Genomic DNA, 18,476 nt, shown 5'->3' with positions numbered 1-18,476 from the left:
GGATGTAAAAACGTTAACAGTATAGTAGCGTACTTTTGAATCATATTCTATGCAGAAAGATATATTTAAAAAGACCATATTATTAAAATAGTTACAACAAATTCTCATATTATTCATGAAAAGTTCATTTAATACATGTAAATGAAATATATTTAAAACTATCTGCAAAAAATATGTTGAAATTGGACAAACTTTGTTGAAGGCGTGCACTAGTACACAAGGTTTACCGTAACGCCACCATGCGAGTGTTATGAAGATTTAAACAGTGGGTTAACCTTCAGGAAACGGCGTAGTTTTTCCTTATTTATATATATATGTAACAGAACTAAATGTATTTCTGGAAAACCGTACATCGTTTATAACTTGTACATATTTTATTACTTTATTAATGAATTGAAATACTTGACATTATATTACAACTAAAGAACAACAGCTGTTGTAGTCATACAACAGTAGTCATGAATGATTTTGCGAAATCTCAACTCATGAAATATGGGTGGACAGAAGGTATGTTGTTAACATTATGATATTTACATTTAAATCACAAATATTGCAGTATACCTTTATTCTATATTTAATTTAATGGACTTAAATAATAGTGCACTAAAATTATGTCCACCGTTAATGTCTATTAAAAGATTTTAATCTTGTTCTTTATATTAATACAGGCAAAGGTTTAGGTAAACATGAAAATGGTATAGCTGAAGCATTAAAAACAAAATTAAAATTAGATAAAACAGGAGTAGGACATAAAGATAAAGATTGGCATAACTGGTGGGAAACTGCTTATAATAAAGCAGCTAATAGTATTAAAGTTGATTCACAAATTGATGATGTTCTCATATCACTTCAAAAAGAGAATAAAAGTGATCTATCAGAAGATTCAAATAAAAAACAAATGAAATTTCAAGCTTCTCTAAAGTATTCAAATTTTCGTAAAACTTCTACACTTCTGAATGGCAATTTAATAACAGAAAATTCTACTGCATCTAAAGTAGAAGATGCTCCTAGTATTACAAATGTTTCATTAACTGATGAAGAATTATTTCAAATATGTGGCGGTAGAACTGCTCACAAAGGAGCAAGACATGGATTAACATTAAGTGGTAAACTAAATAGGATTGCCCAACAGGAAAAAGGTTTATTAAACATTACTGCATATAGAAATACTAACATAGAAAAATTAGAAACAAATAACAACAAATCTGAAAGTAATGAGCACGAAATAGATAATAATAATGACATTGTATCATTACCTATACATTCTTTTACTGAAGAATTAATAGTTCCTACAATATCTAAAAACGATAGAAGGAAAGCTAAGAAGCGTATAAATACCTTAACCCGTCAGTTAAATAATCTATGTAATGTAAGTGATAATAACAATGAAAAAGATATGCATAGTACAGATAATGGAGTACTCAAAGAAGGATTAAAGGTAGAAGAGAAAGAGAAAAGTAAAAAATGTAAAAGAAAGAAAGAAAGAAGGGGTTCTGCATCTGGTGATTTTAAAAGCATCCAAACAGAAGAAATTGATACATCATTTCTTTTTAGTAAAGAATTAGCAAAGAAGAAGAAGATGAAGGGAAAGAAAAAGAGAAAGAGAAACAATGATATTCAAAGTAACTTTAATGAGTGTATTCCAGATACTAGGAATGATGAGGAATTAGCTGGTTCTAAGGCAAAAAAATTGAAGAAATCACAAAATAGTGATTCTACTTTACAGCTCTTTACTAAAGATAAATTTCAAACAAAACTTCATTGTGATCGAACATCTACACATTCAAATCGTGTAAGTGATTCCAGTGAATATATTTCAGATGTATATTTTAAAAACAAGATAGACAGATTAAATGCCAAGATCAAGAAAAAAAAGAATTCAAAATTTCTTAAAAAACAAGAAAGAAAATTATGTGCAGATTTGGAAGCTGTTCATTTTGGTACTGAAGAATTAACAGAGAAAAAAAAGTACGTAAAACAAAGTAGAAGCAATAGAGAATGTAATCACAAGTAATATTGCATTTGATAAAATTAAACCTTCAAAGAAGATGTAAAAGAAATGTAATAAACGAAAAGCTTTGGAAACATTATAAAATGTTTGTTAGGTTCCATATAATTAAAGAATTATTTGTATAAAAATATGTAATAATTTTTACCGCAATTGTATATACATTTCTATACATATAATAATCATTTTGTTATGCATGTAAAACATCTTCTATATATTTATTCTTTAAATATACAATTAATATTTTTATAGGTATGGTGTTATTGATTAAAACTTTTTTTGCAAACTATTACAATTTTTGTAATTATTTTTTCTATATTATTTTAGCAAAAATTAAACAGGAAACAATCATATAATGTCAAACTTTCAGCAAAATTTAAAAATATTAAATTTTACACATTTTAAAACATTCTTAACATCTTAGTTTTTTATACATTTATTAATGGACACAATTTTTATACAATTTATTAATTGTCCTTAACAATTTAATAGGAGCGTAACAAATCAGCCGCACACTTACGATCTTATACAGATGATATTTACTTGCATATAGCTCGTAAAAATGGGAAGAAACATATTTTTAACAAATATCTATCATTAAGAATCATTTCATACATTTTGTAGTATGCTAATTACAATTTTTTTAATAATATCTTTATATAAAATAAGACAAATTTTCTAAAGTTACTAAAATACTCTGCAGAGTCTAGTAATCTTAGTTTTGTTGTTATAAGTGAACAAATTTCACTCAACAAGCTTATTGAATTATAATATCATTTATATTGTTTAATTGAGCTAATAATTGATTCACTAATTCTGTAATTCGTTATAGGATTATCAAAAAGTAATATCCTTTCTTACACTTATAATCATTAAAATATCGTATAAATACAATACAATCGAATTCATGTACTAGAAATATTATTATCGCTAGCCTTAATAAATACATTGATATGAAATTCTAAATTAATAACTGCAAAGTACATGTTAAATAAATAATTGCTATTATTTAGATACCATAATACGATTGCAACAGCAAATTTACATAAACTTTGTGTAAGATGTATAGGATACACATAATTGCCGCATTATATGTAAAAAATAACATATTGAATTTCAAAATTTTAGCAGCATTGGTCTCAGAGAATTAGCATTACTTGAGACTGAAATAATATTAATACAATTCTATATCATACAAATACAATAGTGAATATACAATTCTTAAACAAACTAAACTTTCACTTAAAACAATTAACTATTAAACATTACCGATAGTAAGCGTAAATAGCAAAATATATGTGTGTATATATAAATGTATATAATGTGTTCTTGTAACAATTCTTTTAGAATCGTATAAAAACTTAAATATATTGGAACGATTTCATTTTATTTAGGCAATAAGTATAATATAGTATACTTACAATGTATTTTATATATCTTTTGCTATTTTACTTACTAGATGATATTAATCGCTTGGAAATTTCAATTATATGAAATGAGCTTTTTCATGTAAATGAATTTAATTTGATGTTTTAATTTGTGACGAATGTTCGAAGTATTTCATAACACTAACAGAATATAAAAATATATTATTTACTACTACAGATCTTTTAATTTTTATAATAGAAAAGCTTCAAAATCAAATGCAAGTAGGCAATTGCAGTAATAATTACATATCAACATAGGATATTAACAAGTATTAATCAGATTTTTGGAACAATATAATATCATAAAACTGACATAATTTATAAGATTCCTAACAAGATCTTTTTGTATGAGATTTCTAATTTTCTCACGAATTGCTGAAAATACATGAACCATCTGTATTACAGTGTTTCTATTCCAAAAACGCAGACACATCACAGTATAACTGTGGCAATTTACTTATAAAACATACATATTCATACTGCCTCTTTTGCACTTCTTTATAAATTTTCGGATTACAATATAAATTGGATACGTTAAATTATGATTATTTAATAATATCTTTAGAGATTCTTCTAAATAAATATTTTTTAATTATTGAAATTTTATATACGTAAAAAAAATTAATCTATGTAGGAGATCTAATTGACAGTGTATCCTTAAATCCTATCACTATTCAAATGGGAAAACAGTCTATGAAATTGAAATAATCTACAAATATCTAACACCCTAAAAGCAATTAACGTAGTATTATAAAATATTATAATATGTAAAGAAAATAAATAGTAATTTTACTAATAACAACTGTTAATGGCAAAAAAGAATAATAAATTCGATCACAAAAAAAATTATATCAACAATAATTAAATGTGGTGCTAAAATATTCTTTACAGTTAAATACATTTGTTGAGATTTCGTCTTTTTACTATATAATATCCAACATTTCTACTACTTCGACTTAAAGTAACTGATTGTTTATCAGTATGAGAATGATTACCGCAACAGAAATTCGTGTCATTTAACTTGTTCCATATCACGTACATATTAGAGGCATTAACTTTATGTGCTGTAATAGCATTTTTTAATATATACGGATCCAATTTACGAGGAACATAACTAAAGCCGGGATGATTTACGGGACGTACTTTTGCACGCTTTGCACAAAGACCAGTGATATAAACATCTTCCAAATGAAGTAGCGGTGTTATTAATGCTGCATGGTACAATTTAAATGCCACATCTAAACTCATTACGTACCCAGTACCCGATAAATAGTTAGGATATATTTTTTCTGAGTACATATATTTTGGTGTATACCTGATTAAACATAATAAAAAACAATATCTATAAAAAAACCAATAGATATAGTCTTATTACTATGTGCCTGCCATAAGAAGAGCCCCAGAAAAGCAATGAAATGAATATTGCTGCTATTGATTAAAGTATAAAATGTATATCTTGTTTCACATGGTTTTTCGGCGCAAGCGGAAATCTTACTGGGATGGTCACACACCCACCAATTAAGATTAAAATCAAGGACATATGGTGACCAGATCTTTTGACTTCCTGTATTCTTAGGGCTTCTCAAGTGATAGACAGACAATGCATAATTATTTCATAACATTTATATTACTTACCATTTATTCTTTGGATCTAAAATAGGTTTAGCATTGCAGATAAGAGATCCTAATAATGTATTAGTAGTTTGTGATCTTGATTTCAATGTTTTTACTAAAGTAGGAATATTTACAAACATATCATCATCTGTTTTCATTAGATATTTTGCTTGACCACAATTTGATGTTACCCATTTCAACATCATAACAGACTTTAATGTTAAATTGTTGTATGTATCATAAAATTTTTCTTGGATAATATCATTATATTGGTGACTTTCTTCAACTATTACATTCTGTAACAAAAGCTTTTATTAATTTCATCATTAATAAAAGTATTAGAAATTAGTAATTTTAATTATGCATGGGTACATACATTAAGTGTATCATTATCACTTTGTCCAAGAAGAAATGCTACCTTTATTATTGAATCGTATATATTATTTAAATTACTTTTATTTGCCCAAGTATTTCTTATAGCTATTCTAGCTTCAAAATCTGTAATAGCTGAACAAATAACTATAAGGAGAAATGGTGGCAGAGAACATATACCCGTAGGATTTAACACCAATGTTGTATTTTCTGGATGAATATATATATAAAGATCTCTTGAGGTATTATATGTCCATCCTGGCAACTGTGCTGTAAATAAATTATTTAGAAATATTTTATTCCATCACCGAAATAAAATTATATTCATAAATCTTTATCACCTCAATTTCAATTCTATGCATGCTAATAAAAATAAATTACTCTTTATACTTTAATATTATATAAGCATAATAAGTTGAAGAAAGGAAAACTATGTAATCTTACCACTATTTCTTCTACTATTTAAATTTTTTTTTACTCTAATTTTAGGATAAACAAATTATATAAAAGAATAAGTCATTTATAATTACAATACTAACTTTACTTCTTAGCTTATCAAAAAATCCCTCTTTATAACATATTTTTTCTTATACAATCTATGATATTAGTTAACCTGGCATAGACTAAAGAATATAAATTTCAACTGCCTAACAATAGTAATAGAAAAAATGAAAGCAAATTTATATATCAAGAATGGTTAGTTTATAATGCAAGAGTTCAAGCACCGTTAGTGAATGCATACCTACGGAAACTACCGGGTGTGGGTCACCAACAGGCTCTGCAGGAGATAGAGTCTTACCTAAGCCTAAAAATGGACCTTGGGCAGAATGGTATGCTGGTACATATAATAAACCTAATGTAGCTAAAATGACAAATCCTAGTGCTAATCGTCGAACAAATGATATTTTCCCTTTAACCATTCCATTAGTATTTAAACTGGTAGCTGATGGCAATTCCAATGGTAATAATCGCAATCTATCCATCTAAGAATAAACAATATACATTTCTTTACATTAAATTATTTTATTAATTAATACTCTAATTCAAAAGAACAAAAATTGACTTTTAATATGTATATTACTTTTATAACATGTACATATCTGTATACATAATTTATATATGTATACACATGTTCTGTTTATTTATGTAAACATTATCAAATTATATACTACATGGAGTATTAAATCTAACTTTATAAATTTATGCATAGATAACATTTTTCTTATAATATATAAGAAAAATATAACTCTCTGTAATTATATGTATATTGTTTTGTAATTATTTTTATCGACTTATTAATGAAAACAATATTTATAATTGTTATAAATATATTAGCGCAGTTATAGCATGAGAATTTATTTAAATTACAGATGCACCAATAGTGCATCATACAAACATTAATTTTGTAGGAACCATTGATATTAAAATAATTAAATCTATCAATGTTTTAAAGTTACTTCATCCTAAAACAGTTATATAATATAAAATAACAGTGTTGTACCATAAAAATTAAAATATAACAGCGTAATTAAATTTGTGCATCGTAAACAAACTTACCTTTGAGATATGTTGATTGCGTTACGTCGCATTTGACAGTTCTCCATTTACTTTCATCGTATAATTTATATTAAAAATATAATTTGTCTAGTATAATTGGTAATTTCCGGAGCAATTTCGGAGTATTTCGCACAGATCTGGTGTCATGTTTAATTAATAATAAAAGAGTAAAACAATTTTACGTCATTCTTGCTTACATTCAGATCAACAGCTTGAAATAATGCACGAGAGATTCTGTTTATGACGTATCTGTCAATTGAAAACCACAAGATTATATCAACTTTTTACACTTGTGGTGGCAAAACAAGAAGTATAGGTATTCATAGTGTTTGCTTCCTTTTTTAACCGACTGCAACAAATGCAACATAAAATCACTTTCAGTTATAAAGACAGTCTTGTGATCTCTTTTTTATAATTTAATGAGTAGTCTAGTCTAGATGGTATTATGGAGATTATTTATATAGAATATATAGATTGTCTTTGATTTGTAAGAAATATGTAAGACTGGTTTCAACAGCACCAGTGGCGCAATTGGTTAGCGCTTGTAAGTCTGTCTTCCTAGGGAAAATGGTGGAGAAGACAGAAAAGTCCCACCACTTGCAACAGCTTCAGAGCATTGGCATACATTATGCCTAATTCATAAGAATTAACTAGGTTTGTTTGAATAGGCGCTTATTAGTATGGGCCAATTGGGAGGAAACCTCCCAAGCGCCCTCTCGTAAGAGAAAATAAAGAACAGAATAGGCGCTTCGCGTCTAACCTAACAATGTTGAGCGTGCGAGTAAATTTCACGCTAAAGCAAAAATAGTCAACCGTGTCATCCGGTTGAATTGGTTGAGTGGTGCAAGAGAAAAACGCGGACAAAGAAGTTGCAAAGTCAAGTATAAGAGCTTCGCTCGCCTTCGGTTCGCTCGCTCAATAAAGAATTACATTTGTTCAAATAAATGCTTACTTTTTAAAGCAAGCTGGTTCATCTTATAGTAGAAAATAAACAATATTTGTCTGCAAATAATTCATTGAAAAAGTTTAAGTATTTTTGAAGTCTCATTCTTACATGTTCTTTGAAATTTATACTTACGCGCACTTTCTCAAAAAACAGTACCACTAACGCCATTTAGCAGCGAGCGATAGTATTAATAAAATACAAAATGATCTTTCTGTACAAAAACTTTTACGATTCGTGGTGTCTCGAATGGTGCATTTAGCGAGCATGAATGTATTCGTCTCAAGAAAGAAAAATATTAAAAAGAAGAAAAAGAAACTATTTAACTCGTAGCATTTCGCTCGATATCGTTTTCTAAAGAACATTTTTTAAAAAATGTTTAGAAAACGATATCGATTACCAGGTCACACCACGAGGAGGTAGCTACGAATGTGACCCACCCTAACTCCAAATCCCTACCACCCTCCAAATGCAACCTCATTTATCAGAAGGATAAATGAGTTCTGACTCTACATAGCTTGTAGGCTCGCATATACAAGTTCTTTACCACAAAATTGCAAAGAACTTGTATCGCACGCACACACATACATTAACTTAATACTAATCCCATGGGATTACACACACACGTTTAACTTATTCTAAACGCACGGTACCTCTCATTCCAAGATTGCACTCAAATAATCTATGACGAATTCAAAAAGCAAGGGGAAGAAAGTTAGAAGAACTTTCTGACAAAAAGAAAAGAAAGTTAGAAGAACTTTCTGACAAAAAGGAAAGAAAGTTAGAAGAACTTTCTGACAAAAAAAGGGGATCAGTATTTTTCGCCAAGCGAACCTCGCCTTCCATGGGTCAAAGGGTAGTCCATAGTGGCTTACGTGAACCACGAGACCGAGATGAACCGAAAATACTGGCAAGAACGAGTGACACATCCGCGGAGGGTCTCCCATTTCTCCCCGCTTGCGTTTGAAGCAAGTCTGACCGCAGAGAGGAGACCCCTGCCGTGAGGCGGCAGATCGAGATGAGCCATCAATCGATCGGCCCCGCAGAGATGTGTCCCTGGCGCTACACCAGCACTTGCAGCTCACCTCGGCCGCGTGTTCACAGCGCTATGAACCCCCAATGATCCACTTGGGTTCGGAACGATTGACAAAAAATAACTGAGTATACTACAAGCTAACGCGTATAAAGATTGAGAATTGTGAAGATGAGTGCAAGTTGGAATGAGAGGTACTTACAGGGACCCACCCGCCCGCCCACGAGCATGCAACTTAAAACTAACTTAAAGCTTAATCGACTTAAAACTAACGCACGCATCCCTCGATGATCCTACGATGTCTTCGAGCGATGTCTTCAATCTTCGTGTATACACATTTCACACATCATTCGTACTATAATAATATTACAATATTTTGTGCACAACTTAAAACTAACTTAAAATTAGCGTATCCATCGATGAAATCCCTCGAAGGAAGTCTTCAATGATGACCAATTCATTACTTATAGAATAATTAGAATAATTGAAACCGAAAAATCCGAAATAAAATTGCGAGGAAATTCGGAAATCTCAAAACTGAGAATAAAATCGCGATGAGGTTTGCAAACCTCAAGCCCAAAATAAAATCTTGGAGAGTTAAAAATCTGACAAAACCGAATTGAAGTCAGAAGAATCTACAATTCGATTTAAAATCAGAAAATCCAAAAGTCTCGAAGCTCCGAGTAAAATGAAAGAACAACGTGTTTTAAAAACCAGACAAATTTTAGAATACAGAAGAAGAAATAAAATAGAGAGGAAAACTTGGAAGTCAGAAACAGAATTTTTTAGATTCTGAAAAATTCAAAAATCCTGAAATGCGAAATGTGAGTACAGGATGCAGGACACATTCACTCTCTCACTCATACTATAATACATATGCCCTAACTGTACCTCTTATTCTAAAATTGCACTCGTATATAAAATTTTGTAAAGAAACTTTGGGAAAAAGGAGAAAGGGAAGAAAGTTGTAAGAACTTTCTTCTAAGTTTGAAGAAATTAAGAAAAAAATGACAAACTATTACTAAGCAAGTCTAATACGTAAGTTGAAAAATTGTGACAAAGATGAGTGCAATTTAGAATAAGAGGTACTTACAATATGCGCAAGCTTTTCGCCACAAATTGTGACGAAAAACCTGCGCCCGAGCCCACCCTTCCTCCCACAAGCTCGGAATAAATGTAACACTAAAGCACTCAACAGAACTTACGAAAAATTAAATGCTGAAACAGACAAAAGTTTGTTAACATAGAAAATTAGGCAAAGGAGTGAAATATTTTAAAGAAAATCGCGAAATAAAACCGTAGCCCTCAGCTCGGTATAGTTTTCTAAAGACTTAAACATCTTTAGAGAACTATACCGATTACCGGGTCACACCACGTGGAGGTGGCTACGATAGTGACCCACCCTAACTCCAAATCCCTTCCTCCCTCCAAATGCAACCTCATTTATCAGAAGGATAAATGAGTTCTCACTCTATATACAAGTTCTTTACCACAATCCAGTAAAGAACTTGTATTACGCACACACACACACACACATCCATTAACTTAATACAAATCGCATGGGATCCCACACACGCACGCTTAACTTATTCTAAACGCCGCACGGTGCCACTCATTCTAAGATTGCACTCGAATAATCTATGACGAAGTAAAAAAGCAAAGGGGCAAAAAAGAAAGTTAGAAGAACTTTCTGACAAAAAGAAAAGAAAGTTAGAAGAACTTTCTACTAAAAGAAAAGAAAGTTAGAAGAACTTTCTGTGAAAAAAGGGGACCATTATTTTTCGCCAAGTGAACCTTGCTTTCCATGGGTCAAAGGGCAGTCCAAAGTGGCTTACGTGAACCACGACGGCAAAGATGAACCGAAGATACCTTAGGCAAGAACGAGTGATACACCCCAGTTGGCGGAGGGTTTCCCATTTCTGACGCGCGGGCGACTTATACAGAGGACACCCTTGCCGTGATGCCCCTTGGCAGTATGGCGGCAGATCGGGGGGGCACATCATGCTATGAGAGGTGCTCCCCCCGTTCGGCCCCGCCGGGCAAAGAATATCACTCGCGCTACACCGGCACTTGCAGCTCACCTCTACCGCGTGTTCACAGCGCTATGAACCCCCAATGATCCACTTGGGCGCAGAACAAGTGACAAAAAATAAGTGGGTATACTACAATCTAACGCGTACAAAGTTTGAGAATTGAGATGAGTGCAATTTAGAATGAGCGGCACTTACAAGGACCCACCCGCCCTTCCCACGAGCACACTTAACTTAGAATTAACGCACGCATAAAATTAGCTTAAAATTAACGCACGCATACAATTAGCTTAAAACTAACGCACGCATCCCACGAAGATCCCACGATGATCCCTCGATGATTGACGTCTTCAATGATGACCTATTACCTATAGAATAAATAGGTGTAACAATAAAAAGAACATGAATCGTTAAAATAAAAACCTGAAACAAAAAACAAATATAATTAAGACACATATGAATAAATAAGTTGCTTACATAAAATTAAAACCTGAAACATACAAAAATGATTAAGACAAATATGGAACATTGAAAACTACTTACATAAAATTAAAGCCCTAAATGTGCCTTTTGTTCTAAAATTGCGCTCGTGTAATGTAAAAGTAAGTAAAGAAAAGAGAAAAAAAAGAAAGTTGGAAGAACTTTCTTTTAAGTTTAAAGAAACTGTTAATAAAAATTGTAGGTTACTACTACAAACTAATATCTAACAAGTTAAAAAATTGTCGTCAAGATGAGTGCAAGTTAGAACAAAAGGCACTTACAATTTGCGCAAGCTTTTCGTCACATAACGTAACGAAAAACCTGCGCCCGAGCCCACCCTGTCCACCCACAGCTCGGAATTAGAATAAAACTAATGCACTGAACATAACTTACAAAAAATTAAATGCTGAAACAGACAAAAGTTTGTTAACATAGAAAATTAGGCAAAGGAGTGAAATATTTTAAAGAAAATCGCGAAATAAAACCGTAGCCCTCAGCTCGGTATAGTTTTCTAAAGACTTAAACATCTTTAGAGAACTATACCGATTACCGGGTCACACCACGTGGAGGTGGCTACGATAGTGACCCACCCTAACTCCAAATCCCTTCCTCCCTCCAAATGCAACCTCATTTATCAGAAGGATAAATGAGTTCTCACTCTATATACAAGTTCTTTACCACAATCCAGTAAAGAACTTGTATTACACACACACACACACACACACATCCATTAACTTAATACAAATCGCATGGGATCCCACACACGCACGCTTAACTTATTCTAAACGCCGCACGGTGCCACTCATTCTAAGATTGCACTCGAATAATCTATGACGAAGTAAAAAAGCAAAGGGGCAAAAAAGAAAGTTAGAAGAACTTTCTACTAAAAGAGAAGAAAGTTAGAAGAACTTTCTACTAAAAGAAAAGAAAGTTAGAAGAACTTTCTGTGAAAAAAGGGGACCATTATTTTTCGCCAAGTGAACCTTGCTTTCCATGGGTCAAAGGGTAGTCCAAAGTGGCTTACGTGAACCACGACGGCAAAGATGAACCGAAGATACCTTTGGCAAGAACGAGTGATACACCCCAGTTGGCGGAGGGTTTCCCATTTCTGACGCGCGGGCGACTTATACAGAGGACACCCTTGCCGTGATGCCCCTTGGCAGTATGGCGGCAGATCGGGGGGGCACATCATGCTATGAGAGGTGCTCCCCCCGTTCGGCCCCGCCGGGCAAAGAATATCACTCGCGCTATACCGGCACTTGCAGCTCACCTCTACCGCGTGTTCACAGCGCTATGAACCCCCAATGATCCACTTGGGCGCAGAACAATTGACAAAAAATAAGTGGGTATACTACAAGCTAACGCGTACAAAGTTTGAGAATTGAGATGAGTGCAATTTAGAATGAGCGGCACTTACAAGGACCCACCCGCCCTGCCCACGAGCACACTTAACTTAGAATTAACGCACGCATAAAATTAGCTTAAAATTAACGCACGCATACAATTAGCTTAAAACTAACGCACGCATCCCACGAAGATCCCACGATGATCCCTCGGTGATTGATGTCTTCAATGATGATCTATTACCTATAGAATAAATAGGTGTAACAATAAAAAGAGGAAACAGAGAAGCAAACGCAAGATTAGAAACATTGCAATGTTTAGTCATGCACAATTCCTGCTAACATTTAAATTTATATTAACATTTACCGAATAAAAATAAAATAAACCTCGAATCGACTCGCTAAAAACCTGAAACAGACAAATATTATTAAGACACATAAGAAAAATTGAATTACTTATTTAAAATAAAAATCTGAAACATAAAAATATAATTAGACACACATGAAACATTACTTACTTAAAATAAAAATCAGGACACACACCATTCACACACTCTCGCATACTGTAGTACATTCTAAATGCCCTACATGTACCTCTTATTCTAAAATTGCACTCGCATATATAAAACTTTGTAAAAATTGCAAGAAGATAGGAAAGAAAGTTGGAAGAACTTTCTTTTAAGTTTTGGGAAATTGAGAAAAAGAGACAAACTATTACTACAGTCTAATATGTAAGCTTAAAAATTGACAAAGATGAGTGCAAATTAGAATAAGAGGTACTTATAATGCGCGCAGGTTTTTCGTCACTTGTCGTGACGAAAAACCTGCGCCCGAGCCCACCCTTCCTCCCACAGCTCGGAATTAACGAAAAACTAATGCACTGAACATAGCTTACCAAAAATCAAATGCTGAAACATACAAAAATTTATTATCACGAGAATTTGAGAAAAGAGAACATAACTTACCAAAAATTAAATTCTGAAACAGACAAAATTTTATTAACACAGAAAATTGTGGGAGAGGAAGAAAAATTTTTCTTTATTTCATACAAGAATTTTGGAAGAATAGAAAACGCAATGAAAATTGCGGATTTCAGAAAACAACATAACTTACCAAAGAAGAAATACTGAAACAGAAAAAAAATTTATTAACACAGAAAATTGTGGGAGAGGGAGAAAAATTTTTCTTTATTTCATACAAGAATTTCGGAAGAACAGAAAACGCAATGAAAATTGCGGATTTCAGAAAACAACATAACTTACCAAAGAAGAAATACTGAAACAGAAAAAAAATTTATTAACACAGAAAATTGTGGGAGAGGGAGAAAAATTTTTCTGTATCTCATACAAGAATTTCGAAAGAACAGAAAACGCAATGAAAATTGCGGATTTCAGAAAACAACATAACTTACCAACGAAGAAATACTGAAACAGACAAAAATTTGTTAACACAAAAATTTGAGAAGAGAGAACAATACAAAAATTGACAAAAATTAAATGCTGAAACATACAAAACTTTGTGAACACAGAAAATTAAGCAAAGAAGTGAAATATTACTTTACCCCACCCAAAAATAAAAAATAAAGCAAGGGATTGAAATATTACTTTACCCCACCCAAAAATAGAAAATAAAGCAAGGGAGGGAAATATTACTTTACCCCAAAACTTTCATAAAATAGAAAATACAATAAAAAGACCTGAAAATTCGAAACACAATCGCGAAATAAAATCGTGTGCTCAATATTTGAGCAAAACGCGTTAAACGATACTTTCGTACCGTAAAAAAATACATGTAAAATACAATAAAATAATAGCGAGCATAGTGACAAAATGACTCTCCATCCTAAGATGGACAGTCATTAATAGTTCCCCTCTTCTTTGGCAATTTTGCCGGGGCTCTTCGGCATATAGCCTCTTCTCTCTTCGGCATAGCCTCACGAAAATCACTCGCGAAATTTTACGGTAACTCGGACATTCTTAGTTTTTACATAAATTTTCAATTTCGCTATCAATCTCCATAAACAGATAGCAGACAGTTTTATAAAAATAAAATTGCACTACCATCCATTTATTTCGACTGATAACAAAATCGAAATTTTATGTAATATATTTAATAAGTGAGTTTAGAAAGAAAGAAAAATAATTACTCGAAATAAAAAGATATACGACCAGCGATTCTTAGAATGCGCTGTCCGTAAAAGAATGTCCGAGCAGAATATTTTTTTTCACTGCACTTCACTTCACTTCACTTTATACTTCATTTTTGCAGTCGGATCTAGAACCCGACTGCGACTTACAAACTAAAAGGCCTGGCCTGAACGAACAATCGAGTTCAAGAGAATATTAAATAAATTGATATTTAATATTTTTCTCTTCTCGATTTTTCGTGAACCCCCCAGATACAAGCATCTCACGTGTGAGAGAGGAGGACAGAGAAACGTGAAAGCTTGCTCTGGCCCTACCTACTTAAAACTAACTCATTCACACCAGAAGTAAACTACCTGCCTGCCTATCGCTATATTTAAAAAATTGCAAAGTCCATTCTCACAAAAACACACTCCACGGTTCTCACACATACCACCCGGGTGCAAAAAAGCCTAATCCTAGGGAGTACGTCCCGGGACGTCTCCGACACCCGAGTTCAATACTACATTCACACTCTAAGTTCATACCTTTTTGCTGAAATCGATCGACAATCGACAGTGAATATACATATTTCATTTTCTTATTCTTTAGAATATTCAATGTAATATGTACATGTAAAAATTTTAACTACTCATACAATTTTCTGACTTAAATGACTCGACTTGCATTTTGTATACATTTTCAAATGACTCTACTTGCATTTATTATGCATTCTCAAATGACTCGACTTGCATTTTGTATGCATTTTCAAATAAAATTTTGCAAAATTTAAAAAATAAATCTATAGTTTAATCGACACAAGGTCCACGACCTAACCACACACACACGTGTAACTTGTGTCGATAATTCACTGTCAATTTGTCGATCGCCAAATATCTTAAAACTAAACCGTGTCCACCTGCCCTAACTCATGCGAGTAGCATCTAAGCACGCGCATGAATTTAGAGCATAAAAATGAACACGGCCAATCATATTTTGACCTACCAGTTTTCTTCATGTGTGCTGAAAATCCTGAGCTAAAAAACTTGATTAGAAACATGCTAATAAAGTGTCTTCCAGCAAAAATTGACTCTAACTTTAAAAAACTTTCAAAATGGAAAATGGAAGATCACTTTGCAAAAATCTAAGTATGTCGGTTGTTTCATTTTTAACAGATTTGCGATATCAAAGTAAATTTCTAAATGACTCAAACATTCGTAAATAACTTTGATATCGAAATCTGTTTCTCGCGATACTTTCTTGTACATTTATTTAAAACATTTTCACGCGTACGTAAAAATTAAAAGTGACTCTATAACTTTATAAAAGTGACTCGATAACTACTGTGAAATCGGAGGGTCATCCGACTTCTATGTACTAATTTTAATTTTAAATTGTAAAGAAGTTAAAACGCGATGTACAAGAAAACCCTGACCTGATCTAATAAATGAAATAAACAGTGTGTACGAATTTTGCACGATCGTACAGTCGTGTGTCACTATGCTCGCTCAAATATATAAAATACAACCAGTTCCCGTGTCGCTTCGGACCATTCGTCCTACGACATGATGGGAACCGGAGGAACATTAAAGCATGCGACTCACCGATCGTTGACTCGCACCACTGCACTAACAATGATCGGTAGTTGGTTTCAGGCTTCATCTTTGAACTGCTAATTGCTCTGATACAGTCAAGGCGATTGGCAGCTGGTCCTTGAACCCCATGTTGTAGAATGGCCATGGCCCATGGATCCTTCTGTAACACAAACGAAACGAAACGATTAGTGATCTTCTTAATAATTTGTATTTCGAACAGTTTTCATTTGTTTTCATGCAATTTGATTTACTCATGCAATTTTTCATGCAAATAAAAATTATAATTTTGCAAATGTAAGTATTAATTCATAAAGTAATTGAAGAATAGGCATGCAAGATTAGGTGCAAATAACTACACAATAGAATTCGGAAAAGTTTGTTAAAATATGTCAAAATACATAGGTAACTGCACTACAAAATACGTTAAAACATTTACTACATTATGTCAAAACACATAGGCAACACTACGAAACCCACTAAAACATTTGCAGAAATATGTCAAAACTCATGGGTAACCACACCATAAAATGCATTAAAATATTCGTATACACATGCACAATCACTTGTAGAAACGCAATAGTAAATTCGTAAACCCATAAAAAATCACCATATAAAATGCACTAAAATATCTGTATACACATGCACAATCACTTGTAGAAACACACTAGTAAATTCGTAAACCCATAAAAAACCACCATATAAAATGCACTAAAATATCCGTATACGCATGCACAATCACTTGTAGAAACACACTAGTAAATCCATTAATCCATAAAAAATCACCACATAAAATGCACTAAAATATCCGTATACACATGCACAATCACTTGTAGAAACACACTAGTAAATTCGTAAACCCATAAAAAATCACCATATAAAATGCACTAAAATATCCGTATACACATGCACAATCACTTGTAGAAACACACTAATAATTTAGTTGACACATAAATAACCACTCCATAAAATGTTATATTACACCCCCATAATTATTTTAAAACACTGTATAAAACACACTAGGGATATGCACTAATACACTAGGTAACACTAGGAAGGCACACTATCGATAAAATAGTCCATTGACTCGTACCGGTAAGCGATCGATGTTTTGGTCCGAGCTCCACGGCAGGTACAATAAGACTGAGGCGGCTCGACCCTTCTCGGTCACGGCTGGTTGACGACGATAGGTAATCCGCGAGAACCGACCAAGCGTCACCCACTGAGCTATCCCCTCGAGTCGATAACGTCATTATTGTTTTAACATTCATTTTATTATAATTTTTTTATTTTACAATTGTTTATTAACTAATTATTATTATAAATATTGGCATTTGTTATAGTTTTATCTTTTTATTCATATTTTTACGTAGATTTAGTATAAAATATTTATTAATTATTGTTATTGAGTTTTGATTGTTACAATTTTTTAATTTTGCGTTATTTTTCGGATAAACAATTTTTTTTGTTTATCGAACGTTATTGATTTTACGACTTCCACGCCTGGATGTATTGCAATATTTTTATTTATTATTAATGTTAAATGTTATTTACGACATTTTTTTATTTTATTATCATAAATTATTATTGCATAAATTATTTATTTAATTGATTATAGTTAATAAATTATTATTGCATACATTAAAATTTATAATTTTTATAACTTTTTCGTATTTTGCAAAACTTTTGTTAGTAGTTTATTTATTATTTATTTAATTATTTATTAAATACTTATTTCCTACAATTTTTAATTTCACTAATGTTTAACAATTCTAATTCCTACCTCCTGGAGCGTTGCATTATATTGCTAATCACAGTTGGTAAAGCAGAATGTGATAGGAAAAGTCGCTTTTTTAGGGGAGAAAAGTTACTTTTCTTACTTTAGGCTTTTATTATAAGATGGCGATAGCAGTATCGTCTTCACAGCGTGCATTAATAAAATTTGAAAAGGAAA

General features: G+C 32.1%; 2 protein-coding genes across 4 annotated transcripts; one reads left to right on the top strand and one right to left on the bottom strand.

Moving 5' to 3' along the window:
* Positions 1–34: 34 nt before the first annotated feature.
* On the top strand, positions 35–2,259 carry LOC100878111 (uncharacterized). Its single transcript, XM_012287445.2, has 2 exons — positions 35–507; positions 669–2,259. The coding sequence occupies exons 1-2, from the start codon at positions 459–461 to the stop codon at positions 2,012–2,014; spliced, it is 1,395 nt and encodes a 464-aa protein (XP_012142835.1). The 5' UTR covers positions 35–458; the 3' UTR covers positions 2,015–2,259.
* A 169-nt stretch (positions 2,260–2,428) lies between these two features.
* On the bottom strand, positions 2,429–7,546 carry LOC100878226 (beta-1,3-galactosyltransferase 1). Of its 3 annotated transcripts, XM_076532384.1 has the most exons (6): positions 6,979–7,546; positions 6,503–6,884; positions 6,164–6,404; positions 5,426–5,691; positions 5,071–5,345; positions 2,429–4,750 (listed from the first exon to the last, which is right to left on the bottom strand). In XM_076532384.1, exons 3-6 carry the CDS (start codon positions 6,402–6,404, stop codon positions 4,327–4,329), a joined length of 1,206 nt encoding a protein of 401 aa, XP_076388499.1. In that variant the 5' UTR covers positions 6,503–6,884; positions 6,979–7,546; the 3' UTR covers positions 2,429–4,326. The 3 variants fall into 3 exon arrangements, with proteins under 3 accessions (XP_076388499.1, XP_012142831.1, XP_003704342.1); XM_012287441.2 differs by lacking the exon at positions 6,503–6,884; XM_003704294.3 differs by lacking the exon at positions 6,503–6,884 and having other exon boundaries at positions 6,221–6,404.
* Positions 7,547–18,476: the final 10,930 nt, after the last annotated feature.

This window comes from Megachile rotundata, chromosome 6, assembly GCF_050947335.1.
Source record: "Megachile rotundata isolate GNS110a chromosome 6, iyMegRotu1, whole genome shotgun sequence".
Classification (NCBI taxonomy): Eukaryota; Metazoa; Arthropoda; class Insecta; order Hymenoptera; family Megachilidae; genus Megachile; species Megachile rotundata.
The sequence above is the reverse complement of the archived record's forward strand: the minus strand, read 5'-3'. Positions and strand labels throughout refer to the sequence as shown.